General features: G+C 51.4%; 1 protein-coding gene across 1 annotated transcript in view; it reads right to left on the reverse strand.

Moving 5' to 3' along the window:
* The window catches only part of MORN1 (MORN repeat containing 1), a 54,536-nt gene that overhangs the window by 26,652 nt on the left and 11,478 nt on the right, over nucleotides 1-16,406 (reverse strand). Inside the window, exon 6 of the mRNA XM_015410926.1 lies at nucleotides 15,841-15,928. Coding sequence (XP_015266412.1) covers nucleotides 15,841-15,928 — 88 coding nt within the window. The remainder of the gene's footprint in view (nucleotides 1-15,840; nucleotides 15,929-16,406) is intronic.

Consider the following 16,406-nt stretch of genomic DNA (forward strand, 5'->3'; position numbering starts at 1 on the left):
GGATGGATTGGTGGTCTCACTCGAGAGAAGGCCTCGGCCTACATTCAGATGAAAGCCACCATGGAAAGGCGATTCCCTTTCTGGGGTCAAGCTACTCATGACGTGAGAGATCTGTGACTGGATCATCCAAAATCTTCTTTACTCACTGGGGTGCTACGCCTGAATTGGGCCTTGCTCCTACAGTGTCAACACAGTCCCCCATACACCGGGGACAGATGTTGCCCCACAGAATTGCTGAGAATGGGGGAACAGAAAGGCTACAATACTGAGAAAGGGTCAGCTTCAGGGGCTCCGGTTCCCCCACGACCCGGAGAAAAATATTGGGAGACCCAATTGTCAGATTCTGTGGGGTTCATTTTAGCAATCGGCTGGGAGCAATAGTGGAGCACGGAGGAATATGTTGTCGGCACGGTGGCCTCAGGTTTTGTCAGGTCAGACTTCTGTTTTCAGTCTCCCCGACAGCATCTCCTGGTCAGCGTTTGGGTGGATTGGGCAGCTGCCCGTGTCTCCCCCACAGCGCTTCCTGCCCAGGTGTCAGCAATCCTCCCTGGTTTCCCAGCGCTCCAACTTTTATTCACCCCACTCCTCCGACCGGGTGCTCCCACCCTATCTTAACAACCTCCCAAACAAAAGGGGAAAGAGGAATGGTTGGGCCCGATTGTGAACTGTGACCATCCTTCTTGTTCTCTGTTACTTCCCTGCCGGCGAGCCCAACCTCCTTGCTGACCCCGGTGTCCTCCTTTTCGAGACGCCCCCCCCCTTCCCGGGCCGATGGGGCAAGATGCCCGGACCCTCCCTGAAGCCTCAGAGAGGATTGCCTGCTGGCTGTCGGGCCGCCCCTGGGGCTCCTCTGACCCTTCCTTGGGCCAAGTCAGGGGGCTCCTGCGGTCCCCACCCTGACACCAATCATGGATTTCCCTGGTAACTTAAAGCTGGACCCCTCACTACATTTCAGGACCCCAAATGGATTTTCCTACTGAGAGGTACACAAATATTCTCGTTTGCTTCTTTCTGACGATTATACTGACTCCCCCACTCATCGGATGGAGGATTTAGGTTGTGTGTGTGTGTGTGTTTAATGTTGGATACCACTATCTTCCAGGAGTGTGCCAGACAAGAAGCTGGAAGGCTTCTGCTTATAAATAAGCGAAAGGTGTTTTGAAATTAATGGCAAGAAACATGTATTTAACTTTGAGGAAGCAATTTCCACTTAATTGATAGTGTTTCTATTCCTTACTGAGCCGCTATTATGCCTCTTATTGCAATTAATTTTGGTTACTTCAGTCTCATTGTGCACGTCTCTGACAGCGTATCATTTCCAAAAGCTCCGGCTTGATTGATCCAGAGCCCAAACAGCTCCGTTATCGGCTTCATCCCATAACTCTGCCCCTCCCCATTACTCTGACGCCGTCCCAAGCAAAAGAGAGACAGGACCGAGACGCACAATGCAGGTCCATCTTAGAAGCTACACAGGAAAGAGCTCCAAGTTGTTTCATGCCGAGTTGGAACCCTGGCCCATCTAACTCGGCTTTGGCTATGCTGGCCAAACTAAACGGTATGGTTTTTAATGAGCCCGTACTCGCTTTCCTTGTGGCCACACGTGGGTACTTGATTCAGCTCAGGACCACGGTGAGGCGGGAGGTGCCTTCCCCCTGCTCTGTTTTCCCAAGCCGAAACAACCCCACGGAAGGTGGCATTTCCCCCATTTTTTGGACCTGCATGTGCAGCGTTCCAGGCGTGGGGAACCCAGATCTGACTAATTAAAAATCACATCGTGTTGTTTGGCCTCGAGCAGCAGTTACTTTCTAGGGCATCAAACAAAGCCCTTTCCTACTTTATTGGGGGGGGGGGAAGATGGAGCAACATTAGCAATGGAACCCGGGTCCTTCTGAACATGCTCAGCTGCAGAGATGTGGTAACCCCTGGCCATCTCATAAGGGGCGAGCGGTGGCGCAGGCAGTATGACGCCTGCAGTAACAATGCTAGTGAACAGCCACTATGGCTGTTCGAGACCCACCGTGGCCGGGGTGAGCTCCCGGCCCTAGTCCCAGCTCCCGCCCACCCAGCGGCTCGAAAGCGTACTCGCAAGTAGACAAATGGGTACCTGCCCTTAGGTGGCAGGGGGCACCCTCCTCCTGATGGTGTGTGCCAGGAGGGTTGGCGGCGGCAGCGGTAATGGTGGCGGAGCAGTGGCGACCCGAGGATGCGGCGACGACGGAGGCCGGATGGAGGCGGAGCTGTGGCAACGCGACGGCGTGACGACGCAGCGCGGCGGGGCCTAAAGGACGAAAGCCGGAGCTGCAGTCGGAAGCAGCCGTGCGCCGGAGGAGTCCATCGAAAGCCTGCCGGAGGATGCCGTTGGCCCATCCGAGGCGCCGGAGCAACACCCGAAGCCCGCCCGAAAAAACAACAGAACGTGCCGCTAGGGTGCTGGTAGGCAGCCCCTCCCCATATGAATTGTGGCCCTAGGTTAGGAATCAATTAGTACATATCTGTAAACCGCTCAGAGACCCTTCGGGGTCAAGGGCGGTATATAAATCGAAATGTAAAGTAAAGTAAAAGTAAAGGTTGCTGTGAGGATAAGGGGAGTGTATATATGACCTGAACTCTTTAGACAGACAGACAGTCATTGTCTTGGAAGAACGGCAGGGTATAAATAACTATTCAAACAGACGAGCTAGCTTGTGCGATGGAAAGGATATTAGACTAAAATGCTGCAGAAGGCTTGAGTTCGAATTCCTGCTTTGTTGCCCCCCCCCATGGCAGCACAAAGCCGGCTCCGACAGGCTCTCTAATGACGTTTTTCTCATCTCTGTTTCCTGAGACACGTCAGCTGGAGATCGGGAGTGGACCAAACCGGGTGGCCTCCTGCCCGCAACGGCCAGGCTCTATCGTGGTGCTGCAGCCCTTCCCCGGAGAAGAGTTTGCACCGACTCCCTCCCAGCCAGCCAGCCTAATACTGCCGTGCAGTCTCCGGGCTTCTGCGCCAGAGATTCCAGTTAGCAGATGCTGAGCTACAGTCTTTCCCCGTTGCCGCGACTTTGTGTGTTTTGGCTGCATTCCGTTTGTCTTCTTTCCCGGAGGAAGACCTGCTGCTCGGTACACCTGTTAACGACACCAAACAGGTGGCTAACCTTATGGGCTTCTCCCACCTGTGAAGGAGGAGGCCTCCCCGCCCCAAAAGAAAAGCCTCGCTCCCTGCCCGGCCAAAGGAATGGCCACCAGAGGTCCTGAGGCCTATCGGCCGATGCTGAGTTCGACAATGGCGCCGTTGAGCTAGGCGGGTGGGGAAAATGCGAAGCTGCCGCGTACCGAGTCGTGCCAGTCTTTCCCACTCTGGCTGACAGCAATTTTTCAGGGTCGTGGAGAAGTGTCTTTCTTTCATTAAGCCCTGGCATCTCTACTGAAGAAGAAGAGGAAGAAGAGGAAGAGGAAGAAGAGGAGGAGGAGATTGGATTTATACCCTTGCCCTTCACTCGGAGTCTCAGAGCGGCTTACAAACTGCTTTCCCTTTCCCTCCCCACAACAGACACCCTGTGAGGTAGGTGAGGCTGAGAGAGAGCTCTTTCCAGAACTGTCCTTGAGAGAACAGCTCTGACAGAACTATGGCTTGCCCGAGGTCATCCAGCAGCTGTAACTGGAGGAGTGGGGAATCAAACCCGGTTCTCCCAGATTAGAGTCCGCACACTTAACCACTACACCAAACTGGCTCAGGATCAGGCAAGGCAATAGATATCTTCTATCTGAGACGCTGGAGATGGGCTGCCAGTAAATGCAGAGGAGACTGACCTTGACAGACCAAGGGTCTGTCTTGGAATAGGGTGGTAATACACATTCATGAGGAAGGGATCGAACTTCACTGACAGGGCGAGTGCACACCCAGAACGTCTCGGGTTCATTTCCTGCCATCTGCAGGTAATGGATCTTGGGAAGAGCTGTGGCCAGCGTGGCATAGTGGTTAAAGGGTTGGACCAGGATCTGGGAGACCCAGGTTCGAATCTCCACTCATGCTGCTACAGAAGCTTGCTGGGTGACCTTTGGCCAAATATACACTCTCGGCCTGACCTACCTCACAGGGCTGTTGTGAGGATAACATGAAGGACAGGAGAATGACGTAAGCTGCTTTGGGACCCCATTGGGGAGAAAAGCGGGATATAAATAATGTAAATAAATCCAACGCTGCTAATCAGGGAAGGACGGTGGCTCAGTGGTAGAGTACTTGCGGGAGAAGTCCCAAGTTTGGCCCCCAGTTTAAAAGGATCTGACAGCAGTCGATAAAGTGAAGGACCGAACCTGGGACCTTCTGCAACTGTTTTTTTAACGTGCTACGGTGGCTCAAGTGGTTAAGGCACTGAACTGCAGGCTGTGGAAGGTCAGTAGTTCAGCAGTTCGAGACCCGAGAGTTGCCGCATGAGGGAGTGAGCTCCCATCTCTAGTTCCAGCTCCTGCCAACCTAGCAGTTCGAAAGCAAGAAATTGCAAGTAGATAAATAGGGACCACTTCGGTGGGAAGGTAACAGCGTTCCGTGCGCCTTGGTGTTTAGTCATGCCAGCCACATGACCACGGAAACGTCTTCGGACAGCGCTGGCTCTTCGGCTTGGGAACGGAGATGAGCACCGCAACCCTAGAGTCGGACTCGAATGGCTTTCGAGCAAGGGAAACCTTTACCTTTACCTATGCAACAATGTGTTTGTGTTTCTGGCTTCTTTTATGTGCTTTTATGTCTCTGGGTCTTATTAGCTGCTTTTCGGTGGTTGTTAACACTGTACGATTTTGTGCTGTGAACCACCTCAAACAGGTTGGTCTCTGAAGAGGTGCCGCATAAAAGTTTAAAACAAATCTAGTCCAGCCTCCTGTCTCACACAGTGGCCAACCAGTTCCTCTGGAGGGCCAACAACAGGCAGAGAGGCTGAGGCCTTCTTGAGAACATCAGAAGAGCCCTGCTGGATCAGACCAGTGGTCCATCTAGTCCAGCCTCCTGTCTCACACAGTGGCCAACCAGTTCCTCTGGAGGGCCAACAACAGGGCATAGAGGCCAAGGCCTTCATAAGAACTTCAGAAGAACCCTGCTGGAGCAGACTAGTGGTCCATCCTGTCCCACACAGTGGCCAACCAGTTCCTCTGGAAGGCCAACAACAGGGCATAGAGGTCGAGGCCTTCTTAAGAACATAAGAGCCCTGCTGGATCAGACCAGTGGTCCATCTTGTCCAGCATCCTGTCCCACAGAGTGGCCAACCAGTTCCTCTGGTGGACCAACAACAGGGCATAGAGGCCGAGGCCTTAATGAGAACATCAGAAGAGCCCTGCTGGATCAGACCAGTGGTCCATCTTGTCCAGCCTCCTGTCTCACACAGTGGCCAACCAGTTCCTCTGGAGGGCCAACAACAGGGCATAGAGGCCGAGGCCTTAATGAGAACATCAGAAGAGCCCTGCTGGATCAGACCAGTGAGGGTCCATCTAGTCCAGCATCCTACCTCACACAGTGGCCAACCAGTTCCTCTGGAAGGCCAACAACAGGGCATAGAGGCCAAGGCCTTCCTCTGATGTTGCCTCCTGACTCTGCGAGTCCGAGGATTAGTGCTTCTGAATGTGGAGGTTCCCCTCAGCCACCGTGGCTCATAGCCATTGATAGACCTCTCCTCCATGAATCTATCTAATCCCCTTTTAAAGCTGTTTATTTCTGCAGCCATCACTACATCCTCTGGCAGCAAACTGCACATTTTAATCATTCTCTGCATAAAGTAGTATTTCCTTGTGTGCTTCCTGAACCTCCTGCCCATCAGCTTCATTGGATACACTCGAGTCATTGTAGTTTGGGAGAAGGAGAAAAATTTCTCTAGGACCATACTTTTACATTAAATCGAAGCAAAACTTCTTCAGTCTATGTTTTCAAACTGTCAGCTATGCCGGGCAGAGGCAACCCGAGTGGAGGATCATCCCAGCCCTTCATTTGGCTCCTCGGTTTTTCCAGCAAGATGCTAACAGCTCCAAGAGAAGCGTCTGCACATCGGCTCCCCTCAATTACGCTGAGCGATTATTGCTGTTGGCAGTCTCAGGAAGCTTTCAATCACATATATACATGGCGGCACGGGCGTAAATATGATGACTAACGGATCTCGGAACATTTAATCTCCAGGAATTTTCTTCAACCAATGTAAATAAATGCAAAACAAGAGCTAATTCCGAGTGAGTAACGTCCTGCCACTTTCAACAACGCTGGGAAAATGTGCAGCAAATATTTTTCAAATACATCTCTGACACACGTTGTCACGTGCCCGAGAAACAGGACTGGGATAAAACAGCCCAGGCCCGCATAACTGACATGCAGTCGAGCCAACCCACATCCTGTGGGAAACAGGATGTTGGACTGGACGGGCCTTTGGTCTGATCCAGCAGGGATCGTCCTATTAGGGCCGCTTCCAAAATTCTCCTGGCCCAAATTTTCTCCCTGGATTTGGGAATTCTGAATGGCCAGGTCTAGTTGTCAATGCACAGCCAGTGAGTTCAAAACTCTCATTTGTCCCTTTTTGTATTTTTTTCACAAGATACTGAGTGAATTAAAAAGCGAGTCCGATTAAAGAAACGCAGGCTCTTCGCCACAGCTGCTCTCCTTGGTTGTACCATCAGTGAGCATGCACCATCGACAGAACACTGCAAGAGAGCCCTCTTGACGTGCTTCGTGCATAGGGTTGTATCAATATTCTTTTGCTGTGATGCTTCACCCATGCTGAAGAGCAGAGTGCATCAGTGCAACACTGCGCAAAAAGAACCTTGCTGCAATCACAGCAAGGATGTTTTTTTGGGGTTACCACCAACCGCAACACACCGGGGGGGGGGGATCCAAATGAATTGAAGAAATTGCAGCAAAACGAGCATGCTCCAATTAAAGAATTAATTTTAGAAGTTCTCCTTGTGGTAGGAAGTGTTGTCAAGTCCCTGTAGGGCGAAGAAGAAGAAGAGGAGGAGAAGGAGATTGGATTTATATCCCGCCCTTCACTACCTGAAGGAGTCTCGGAATGGCTTACAACCTCCTTTCCCTTCCCCTCCCCACAACAGACACCCTGTGAGGTAGGCGGGGCTGAGATAGTTCTTTTGAGAACTGCTCTTGCGAGAACAGACATGGACGGCTTCAAGAGGGAATTAGATAGGCATATGGAGCAGAGGTCCATCAGTGGCTATTAACCACAAGGTATAGATAGGGGCTCTGGGGCAAGTGATGCTCTGTCTTCTTGGTGCTTGGGGGGGCCAACAGTGGGAGGGCTTCTAACGTCCTGGCCCCACTGGTGGACCTCCTGATGGCACCTGGTATTTTTGGCCACTGTGTGACAGAGTGTTGGACTAGATGGGCCTTTGGCCTGATCCAACATTGCTTTGGCCTGATGCAACATTGCTCTTATGTTCTTATGTTATGTAACAGCTCTGAGAGAACTTGTGACTGACCCAAGGTCACACCAGCAGCTGCATGTGGAAGAGTGGGGAATCAAACCTGGTTCTCCCAAATTAGAGTATGCGCTCTTAACCACTACATCAAACCGGCTCTCAAGGCAAGAGACTAACACAGGTGTCTTGCCATTGTCTTCCTCTGTATAGCAACCCTGGTCTTCCTTGGTGGTCTCCCATCCAAGTACTAAACAGGGCCATCCAGGTCAGGACAGAGGTCCTCTTCGCTGTGAACAAATTAGGGAGAAGTAGGGTTCGAGGCAGAGTGAACTTCTGGAGCAACGAGGGCATGAGAATGGGGAGGATCCACTCATCTCTCTTTCTTAGGTGCCCGTCACAACAGCCATATGTGGTAAGTCATCAGGGACTACCTGGTTGTTGTTTATTGCAACCTGCCTGGGCTGCGAAAGGAGGGGACAGTGACCGGTCGTAACACAGAGCCGCCCAACACATGGCCCACGGACCAATACGAGCTCCTCCCTGTCTGCTTGTGTCCCTTTGGGGAGAATTCCCAGCATGCATCATGAAAACAGCTAAGGTCTTTCCACAGTGGGAATGTGTCTGGGAGTACGGCCGTATCGTCACATCGCACTGTTCTCCCTCTCTCCCGACTGAGAGGAGAATACGGTCTTTTATTTATTTCTCAGCTTTAAAAAAAATGTATGCCGCTTCTTCATAACCTCAGAGAATCTCATAAAAGAAAAATCAATGAAAGGACTTTGCTCCAAATCCTCAAAATTATGGAACTGGCACCGTTTTTTTAAAACCTGTTGAAGCCAGTGAGCTGTGAGGCACGGCCTGTCGGCAGCGGAGACACCTGCTTCTCTGCATTGCTGGGAGAAGGAAAGAAGCCCTTGCGCCAGGGGTCGTTTCGTAGAAAAAAAGCTAGGGGAACTCATGAGCATAACTCATTAGCATATGCCACACCCCCTGACATCACCGGAAGTGTGTCATAAGGCCACACCCCCTGACATCACCGGAAGTGCCCACTCCGCCCCCCGGTGCCCCAATCCGAGCCCTGGCGAGGAAGCCCCGCGAAGGGTCCCCCCGCCCCCAACGGTCCCGGCCGCCGCTGCCGGCCTTGCGGCTCCACTGCCGAGCCCTGTACTGTTAAAGTACAGACAGATATGCTTTCAGTATCATTATAGCGTTACACACTGCTCTGCTGCTTTGTTGTCCCAGGGCATAATGCCAGTGAGTTGGCCTTCAAAAGCAGCCATTTTCTTCAGGAGAAGGGGAACAAATGTTTTAAGAAGAGAAGGAGAGAGAAGACGTTGGATTTATACCCCGCCCTTCACTAACTGAAAGAGTCTCAGAGTGGCTTACAATCCCTTTCCCCTCCCCTCCCCACAACAGACACCCTTGGAGGTAGGTGGGGCTGACAGAGCTCTCTCTGAGAGAACAGCTCTGAAAGAACTTATGACTGACCCAAGGTCACACCAGCAGCTGCCTGTGGAGTGGGGAATCAAACCCAGTTGTCCCAGATTAGAGTACAGTGCTCTTAACTACTACACCAAACTGGCTCTCATTCATGAAACAAATGAATAATAAACAAACAAGCGATTCGTGCGGTCTGGAGGTCAGTTTTCTGGGAGATAATCCCACACTTGGAGGTCGGCAACCCGACTCATGGGCCACCTTTGCTGGGCGAAACCTCGCTACAACTCCAATAATAATCTCAGCCCCAGGGCAAAGCTGACGGGTGTAATTGCTCCCTCCTCTGCTTGACAACCTCCATTGGACGACAACTCCGCAGCAGAATTTCTGAAGCCTCCGAAGCCCAGCTGAAACATTTTTTCCTCCAGGAGAGAGCCTTCTAGACAAATGTTAGAGAGCCATCAAGTGGCAGAAAACCGAGCGTGACCAAAAGATTTTTAAAAAGGGAGAGGAACTCTCAAGGTCTTCAGCACGAGGAGGCACCGAGGAGGTTCCCGCTTATTGCCAATTAATGCGGTTTCAGAAGCAACATTTCAATTAGCGGTGTTTCGTCGCTGCCAAGGCCCGAATACGCTCACACGCACTTAGCAGCACGTTCGGTGGGTCATAAAAATATTTACGCCGGCTCCCCCCTCCTGAGCCATTGTTGATTTTTAATACAATCTCGTTTGCGCCCTGGTGAGCTGATGCGCAAACTTAGGCACGGCAGCCAGAGAGTGGCTCATTAGACTCTGATATTGCGATTGTCTGTATGGGCGTGTAGGGCGTCATGGGTGTGCGTTTGGGTTGCCAACCCCGGGTTGGGAAACTCCTGGAGATTTGGGGATGGAGCCTGGGGAGGGGGAGACCTCGGTGGGGTACAGCGCCACAGAGTCCACCCTCCAAAGCAGCCATTTTCTCCAGGGAAGCTGACCTCTGAAGTCTGGAGACCAGGCGTTATTCTGGGAGATCTTGAGGCCCCACTGGGGATGCTAGACTTCAAGGCAGAACCTGGGGACCCCTTGAAAGTACAGCTCATCTCCAGGCTACAGAGACTAGTTCCCCTGGAGAAATCAGATGCCTTGGAGGCTGGACTCTGCGGCATTGTATCCCACTGAGGTCTCTGTCCTCCCCAGGCTCCATCCCCAAATCTCCAGGAGTTTCCCAGCCTGGCAACCCTACGCCCCCCCATCCCCTGTGGCCAGGGGGGACCTGGAGGCTGGCAAAACTAAGGCCCTGCCTTTGGAAGTGAGGTGCATGCCAGAGAGAGGGAGAGACTGTTTGCTGCGGATGTGCCCAGTCTGGGGAGCTCCCTCCCAAGGGATTGCTGTCTGGTACCTTCTCTGTCTGTTATATCCAGGGGTCATTTCCTGTGGGAGTGCACAGGAGTGGAGCTCCTGCAGTAAGGAGCCCAGGGGGCGGGCACATGCAACAAGCCCCGCCCCCTGCTCCCAGGAGCCCTCAGTCAGACCACGAGGAGCAAGAAGCAGCCAGGTAAGTTGCAGAACCACCCCCCCCCCCGGCCCGCCTTCAGGTACAAGCTCTCCCTCCTCCGTGAGGGCAGATCTGCACGTTCCCCACCCCCAAATAGCTAGCAATCCAAAACAGTCCAGTGGAGCCTTCCGGTGATGTCAGGGTGTGTGGCCTATGCAAATAAGTTATGCTAATGAGTTATGCTAATGAGCTCCTGCACCTCTTTTTCTATGAAATGACCCATGGTTTTATCCTCACAACAACTCTGTGAGGCAGGTGTGGCTGAAAGTGTATGACTGGACCAAGGTCACCCAGTGAGCATCCCAGGGGAAAGGGGAAGGGATTGTGAGCTGCTCCGAGACTCCTTCGGGTCGTCAAGGGTGGTGGTGGGGGTATAAATCCAATCTTCTTCTCTGCTTCATTTTGAAAGGAGACTGGCAGGAGACATCAGGAAGGGTAGGCGGGGAAGAAATGCATCCCCTTGGTTCTTTCTTTAAATTATCCTTAACTGCTGTTTAATGCTCTTCAAATGGGAATCTGTATTAGATATGTGTTTCATATATATGCTTTCTAGGGTTGGTTTGTTCCCTGTGGCGGCGCACATGCCTTGCGTGCAGAAGGTCTGGGGTTTGGTCTTTGGCATCTCCGCGTACAAATGATCTCAGCTTCTAAATGCCGGGAAAGACTTTTCTCTGCTTGAGCGCCTGCCGATCAGGGTGGGCATTACCAAGCTAGATGGGCCAATGGCCGATGGCCTGACTCAGTCTTGTGAGCAAAAAGTCTTCTTTGTGAGCTACCGGCATTAAAGTTGTGAGTGAGCGATTTGGATGCTGCATGAATTAGTTTGCTCTGGAGCCACATCCTTCCTGAGCGAAGACAAAAATGTGTGAGCTAGAAGCTGAAAAACTGTGAGCTAGCTCACAATGACTTAGCTTAGAGGGAACACTGGTTTAGATGGTCCCCAACATTTTTGAGCCAGTGGGCACATTTGGAATCCTGACACAGCATAGGGATGCAGCAACAAAACGGCTGCCACAAAATGGCTGCCGCGGGAGGCGGGGCCAGCCACAAAACGATGACCACGGTTTAACTTCAGTAACGCTGTGCAGATCCTTCTGCTCAGCCAGTCGAATCTCCAGTGGCCTGTCGGAAGCTTTGCTGGGCAAAAGCTCAATCTGGTCCCGCCAGCCTCTGTGCCACTTGACGGGCACCAGAAAAGATGTCAGGAGGTGCCATGGTGATGCCCACGACCACCATGCTGGGGACACCTAGCTTAGAGTATGCAAGTGGAAGAGTCACCTGCTCTCAACGTAAGCCTATGCCCCGTGTTCCTGCCTGACACTCCTGTAGGCATGCCCTCTGTTAGGAAGGACACAAGCCCAGAGCAGTTGCTCATAGAGTTGTGCGACGCTGAAACCTTTGCTGAAGGCAAATAATGGGGCTGCATTTCTACATGGTAAATCGTGCAATGAACCTGAAGCAGCAGAACTGGCCGAGAGCAACAAATGTCCATTGGCAAGCCATCACTCCATAGCAGTGATTCATGCAGAGAAGCAAAAGGCAGCCTCCTCTAAGGACAAGTAATTGTGCATCTCTGCAATGGGAATGACTTGACTATCAGACCGCACCAGACGCAGAGAATTACCCATTCCACAGTGCAAACTGTTAAGGAGTAGTCAAAGGTAGAGCAGTAAATCATACAGAGAAACACCGGAGAGCCTCCTTGAAGGGTGGGTGCTTAAGGCTCATGGGATTCTTCAATCCTTGAACTTCTATATTTCCCTAACAGCTGATGAATAATGCAATAGGCATTGTGCATAGTTCAAATCCCACTCATTTTTCAGCCCGAGTAATGTGCACTATTAGCTGCCTGCCTTACAGGGCTATTGTGAAGGGCACAACACGTACAAAGTATTTCAAACATGGACATTATCAGGGCTATTTTTGGGCAGGAATACCAGGAACGGAATTCCGGCTGGCTCCTGAGTTGGCCACACCCAGCAGGGACTCATTAGCATAATAGGCCACACCCAACAGCAGAAACTCATTAGGATTGGTTACAGTAGGTGTGTGTGGCCTAACATGCAAAGGAGTCCCTGCTACAAAAAAAGGCCCTGGGTTTTGACCACAAACAAGGTAAACAGAATAAGAAAAGGTGGGTGTGGCTGGATGACCACACTTCTGGCAATAGGGGGCTGTGGCCTAATATGCTAATGAGCTGTGGTGTCAAGGTGTGGCCTATTATGCTAATGAGTTCCTGCTGGGCTTTTTCTACAAAAAAAGCCCTGGACATTATTATCAGTGGCTCAGCATCTATTGAGGTTCCTGTATTCTTCTGGGAGAAATGCAAAGTGGTTGGTTTGAATGCAGACCACCCTCAATGGCTTTGGAAATGTACACTGTTCCCCCTCTCCATTTGTACAAGGTTATTGAGATGGTCTACAGTGTTTTGCGGGACTGGGATGATTCCGAATCTCACCGGCGAACGTGAGATGCTGTCTGCTGAAATACAACCACGCTGGGTCAGCGGTGTGTCTGGATGACAGCCTTTGACATCTTCACAGGCTGATCAGCAGCGGGACTCATTTTTTAATTTCCGGCATTATCATGCATGGGTGCAGCCGCGGCCTCTTCTGGGCAATGCGACAGGGTAAGCCATGTGTCGCGGTGGAGAGCAGGAAAGCCACAAAAGTGTGGGGGGGGAGGGGAGCGGGGGGGGGACCTAAAAAGGACCGAGAAAACCACACAACACCCCCTTCCCGAATACACAATAAAGCAAGAAAAATACATATATAAAATGCAAAACTGCCGAAACAAATATTGGCGGGCTCTCCTTCTCTGGAGGTTTTCAAACAGAGGCTAGATGGCCACTTGACAGCAGTGCTGATTTGGTGAGCTTGAGCAGATCGTGAGAGGGAGGGCAGGAAGGGTCGCATCAGGGCTTAGTTCTTGTGGTCCTTTCTGACACGCCCAGGGAAATGCCCATCGCCACTTTGGAGTCAGGAAGCAATTTTTCTCCAGGCCAGTTTGGCTGGAGATCCTGGAGGGGTTTTTTTTGCCATCTTCTAGGTATGGGGTGTGTGTGTGGGGGGGGTGAGGTATTTGTGAATTTCCTGCGTTGTGCAGGGGGTTGGACTAGATCAGAGGTGTGAAACTCATTTGTTACGAGGGCCAGATCTGACATGAATGTCAGTTTGTTGGGCCGGGCCATGTGTGCCTTAAAACGTATTGCCAGGTACCGGAGATATAGACTGTATAAAGGACGGCAGCTGTTAAGTTCCGAGTTGGTGTATCCTCACCACAAGGCCCCATGGGTTGGGAGGGGGATCCAGAGGAAACCCCACATAGGCGGACTGGAGAGCCAGCAGAGCGAAATTGGGCAGATGCTCAATGACGCTTGACTGCTGCAGACGAGGTTGTTCTGCCATGCGGAAGCCACAATGGAGTGGCTCCACCAACTCCTGAGTACTCCCTCCTAGTTGCTTGCGGGCCGCATAAGAGCCCTGGACGGGCTGGTTCTGGCCCCCGGGCCTTATGTTTGACACCCTGAAGGTCCCTTCCAACTCTATGATTCTGTGATTCTGGTACTGCACAATTACCCCATTTATGTATTTAATTCATTTGCACCCCGCCTTTCTCCCCAATGGTGGGACTCAAAGTGGCTTACACCATTCTCCTCTCCTCCATTTTATCTTCACAACAACCCGGTGAGGTAGGTTAGGCTGAGAGTGACTGGATTAGGACTGGGGAGACCTGGGTTCAGGGCTTCGGCCAAACTGTAAAACCCATGGCGTGACTTTAGGTCCATCATTTTCTCTCTCTCCCTAACCTACCTTGCAGGGTTGTTTTATTACCCACTATTAATTTCTAAACTCGCAAAGAATCTCAGAATACAAAAGAGTTAGCATCTACTGGAACGGTGGCCGGGAAGGAACAGCTCCCTGTTTTATGGATTCTTCTCATAACTCCTCCTCCTGTGCTGGCTGCCAATTTGCTTCTGAGCACGGTTCGAAACACTGACCCTTAGCTTTAAATGGCCTGAGATGAGGATAACTGAAGAATGGCTGTCTCCAGTAACCCCCTGCCTGCCAGTCAAAAGCAGCATGTCAACGCTTTTCTCTATATGCCTCCATCTTTTGAAGCGAGAAGCAGAGATGGGGCTTTTTCAGGAGAAGAGTTGGTCTTTATATCCCGCTTTTCTCTACTTGAAGGAGTCTCAGAGTGGCTTACAGTCGCCTTTCCCTTCCTCTTCCCACAACGGGCAGCCTGTGAGGCAGGTGGGGCTGAGAGAGCTCTGAGAGAACTGTGACTGGCCCGAGGTCACCCAGCTGGCTTCACGTGGAGGAGTGGGGAATCAAAACTAGAATCCACCACTCTTAACCGCTACACCACGCTGGCCAGTGGTGCAGTGTTGACACCTCAAGTGGTGGCACCTTAGCTGCAAAATGTGCATCCATACGTACACCCCAATATTCCCCCGGTGCCCTCTCTCTAAGATTTTAGATACAAAGTGACGACATTTTCATTTGCTTTGCAATTTTAGCTCATATGACGGCGTTTGTGGACAGCCCTCATGGAAATGCTACCATTGCTGAAGCCATTTTATTGTGCTTTTAACTCCGCAATATCCCCTCTCGCTTTTTAATGCTGATGTTTCATTCTGCCGGTTTTATTCATATTCCTGCTTACTGTTTTTAATGGTTTTAGAAGAAGAAGAAGAGATTGGATTTATACCCCGCCCTTCACTTGGAGTCTCAGAGCGGCTTACAAACTCCCTTCCCTTCCCCTCCCCAGAACAGACACCCTGTGGGGTGGGTGGGGCTGAGGGAACTCTGACACAAACTGCTCTTTTTCAAGGACAGCTGTGCCAGAGCTTGTGACTGACCCAAGGTCACACCAGCAGCTGCTTGTGGAGGAGTGGGGAATCAAACCCGGTTCTCCCAGATTAGAGTCCGCGCACTTCACCACTACACCAAACCGGCTCTTTAATGACCTTAGTGTTTACTGATTCCTTGGGAAGCTGCTTTAGGCATGTTTCATGGGCAAACCAGTCATGCAAATATATAGATGAAAGATCAAGGAGGGGCTGTGGCTCAGTGGTAAAGTGCCTGCTCGGCATGCAGAAGGTCTCAGGTTCAATCTCCGGCATCTCTTTCTAAAAGGACCAGGTGGTAGGTGACATGAAAGACTCCACCGGAGTCCCTCAAGAGCATCTGCCAGTCTGAGTAGATAATACTGATCTTGATGGACTAAGGGTCTGATTCCGCACAGGGCAGATTCATGCATTAGGGGAGGAGCTGTGACTCCATGGTAGAGCATCTGCTTGGCATGTAGAAGGCCCCAGGTTCAATCCCCAGCATCTCCTGCTAAAAGGAACGGGTGATAGTTGACGTGAAACACTCCACCTGAGACCCTGGACGGCAGCTGCCAGCATGAGTAGACAACACTGACCTTGACAGACCAAAGGTCTCATTCGGTATAAGGCAGCTTCATGTCTCTTTGTTCATGTACCTCGTAGACAGTCCCGTCAGCACGGTGAAGCAGTCCATGGCCTTGCCTCTGGTCCAGGATCCAGTCGCCTTCATATTCATCCCCGTTTCTTAAAAACCAAAGAAAAATATATTAGCCAGGAGGAAGGGCTTAGAGGGATTGGAGATTCCACCGGGAACATACTCTTGCTGAGTAAGAACGTCAGGGCAGCACAGTGTGAGTCTGGATGTGTTCAAAAGTTGTTGTATTGGAATATTTTTTGGCAAAGACTGGAGGCCTATTTCAGATATATAAAATACTTGGGGGGGGGATTCCCATGTTCGTATTTTCTACTGCAAATGCTCTGAAACATGTATGAAGCTGCCAGGACCACCAAACTTGTGATGACCAGGGCTAGGGTGTTTTCGGTGGCGGCTCCTATCTGGTGGAATGAGCTCCCAGAGGAGATCCGGGCTCTGCGGGACCTAGTACCGTTCCGCAGGGCCTGCAAGACGGAGCTCTTCCGCCAGGCTTTTGAATAGGAGCCGCCACCATCACTGTTCCACCAACGCCCTATGAGTTCCGCATATTGCCATCTTGATGTGGGC

This window comes from Gekko japonicus, unplaced genomic scaffold (assembly GCF_001447785.1).
Source record: "Gekko japonicus isolate JY-2015 unplaced genomic scaffold, Gekko_japonicus_V1.1 scaffold220, whole genome shotgun sequence".
Lineage (NCBI taxonomy): Eukaryota > Metazoa > Chordata > Lepidosauria > Squamata > Gekkonidae > Gekko > Gekko japonicus.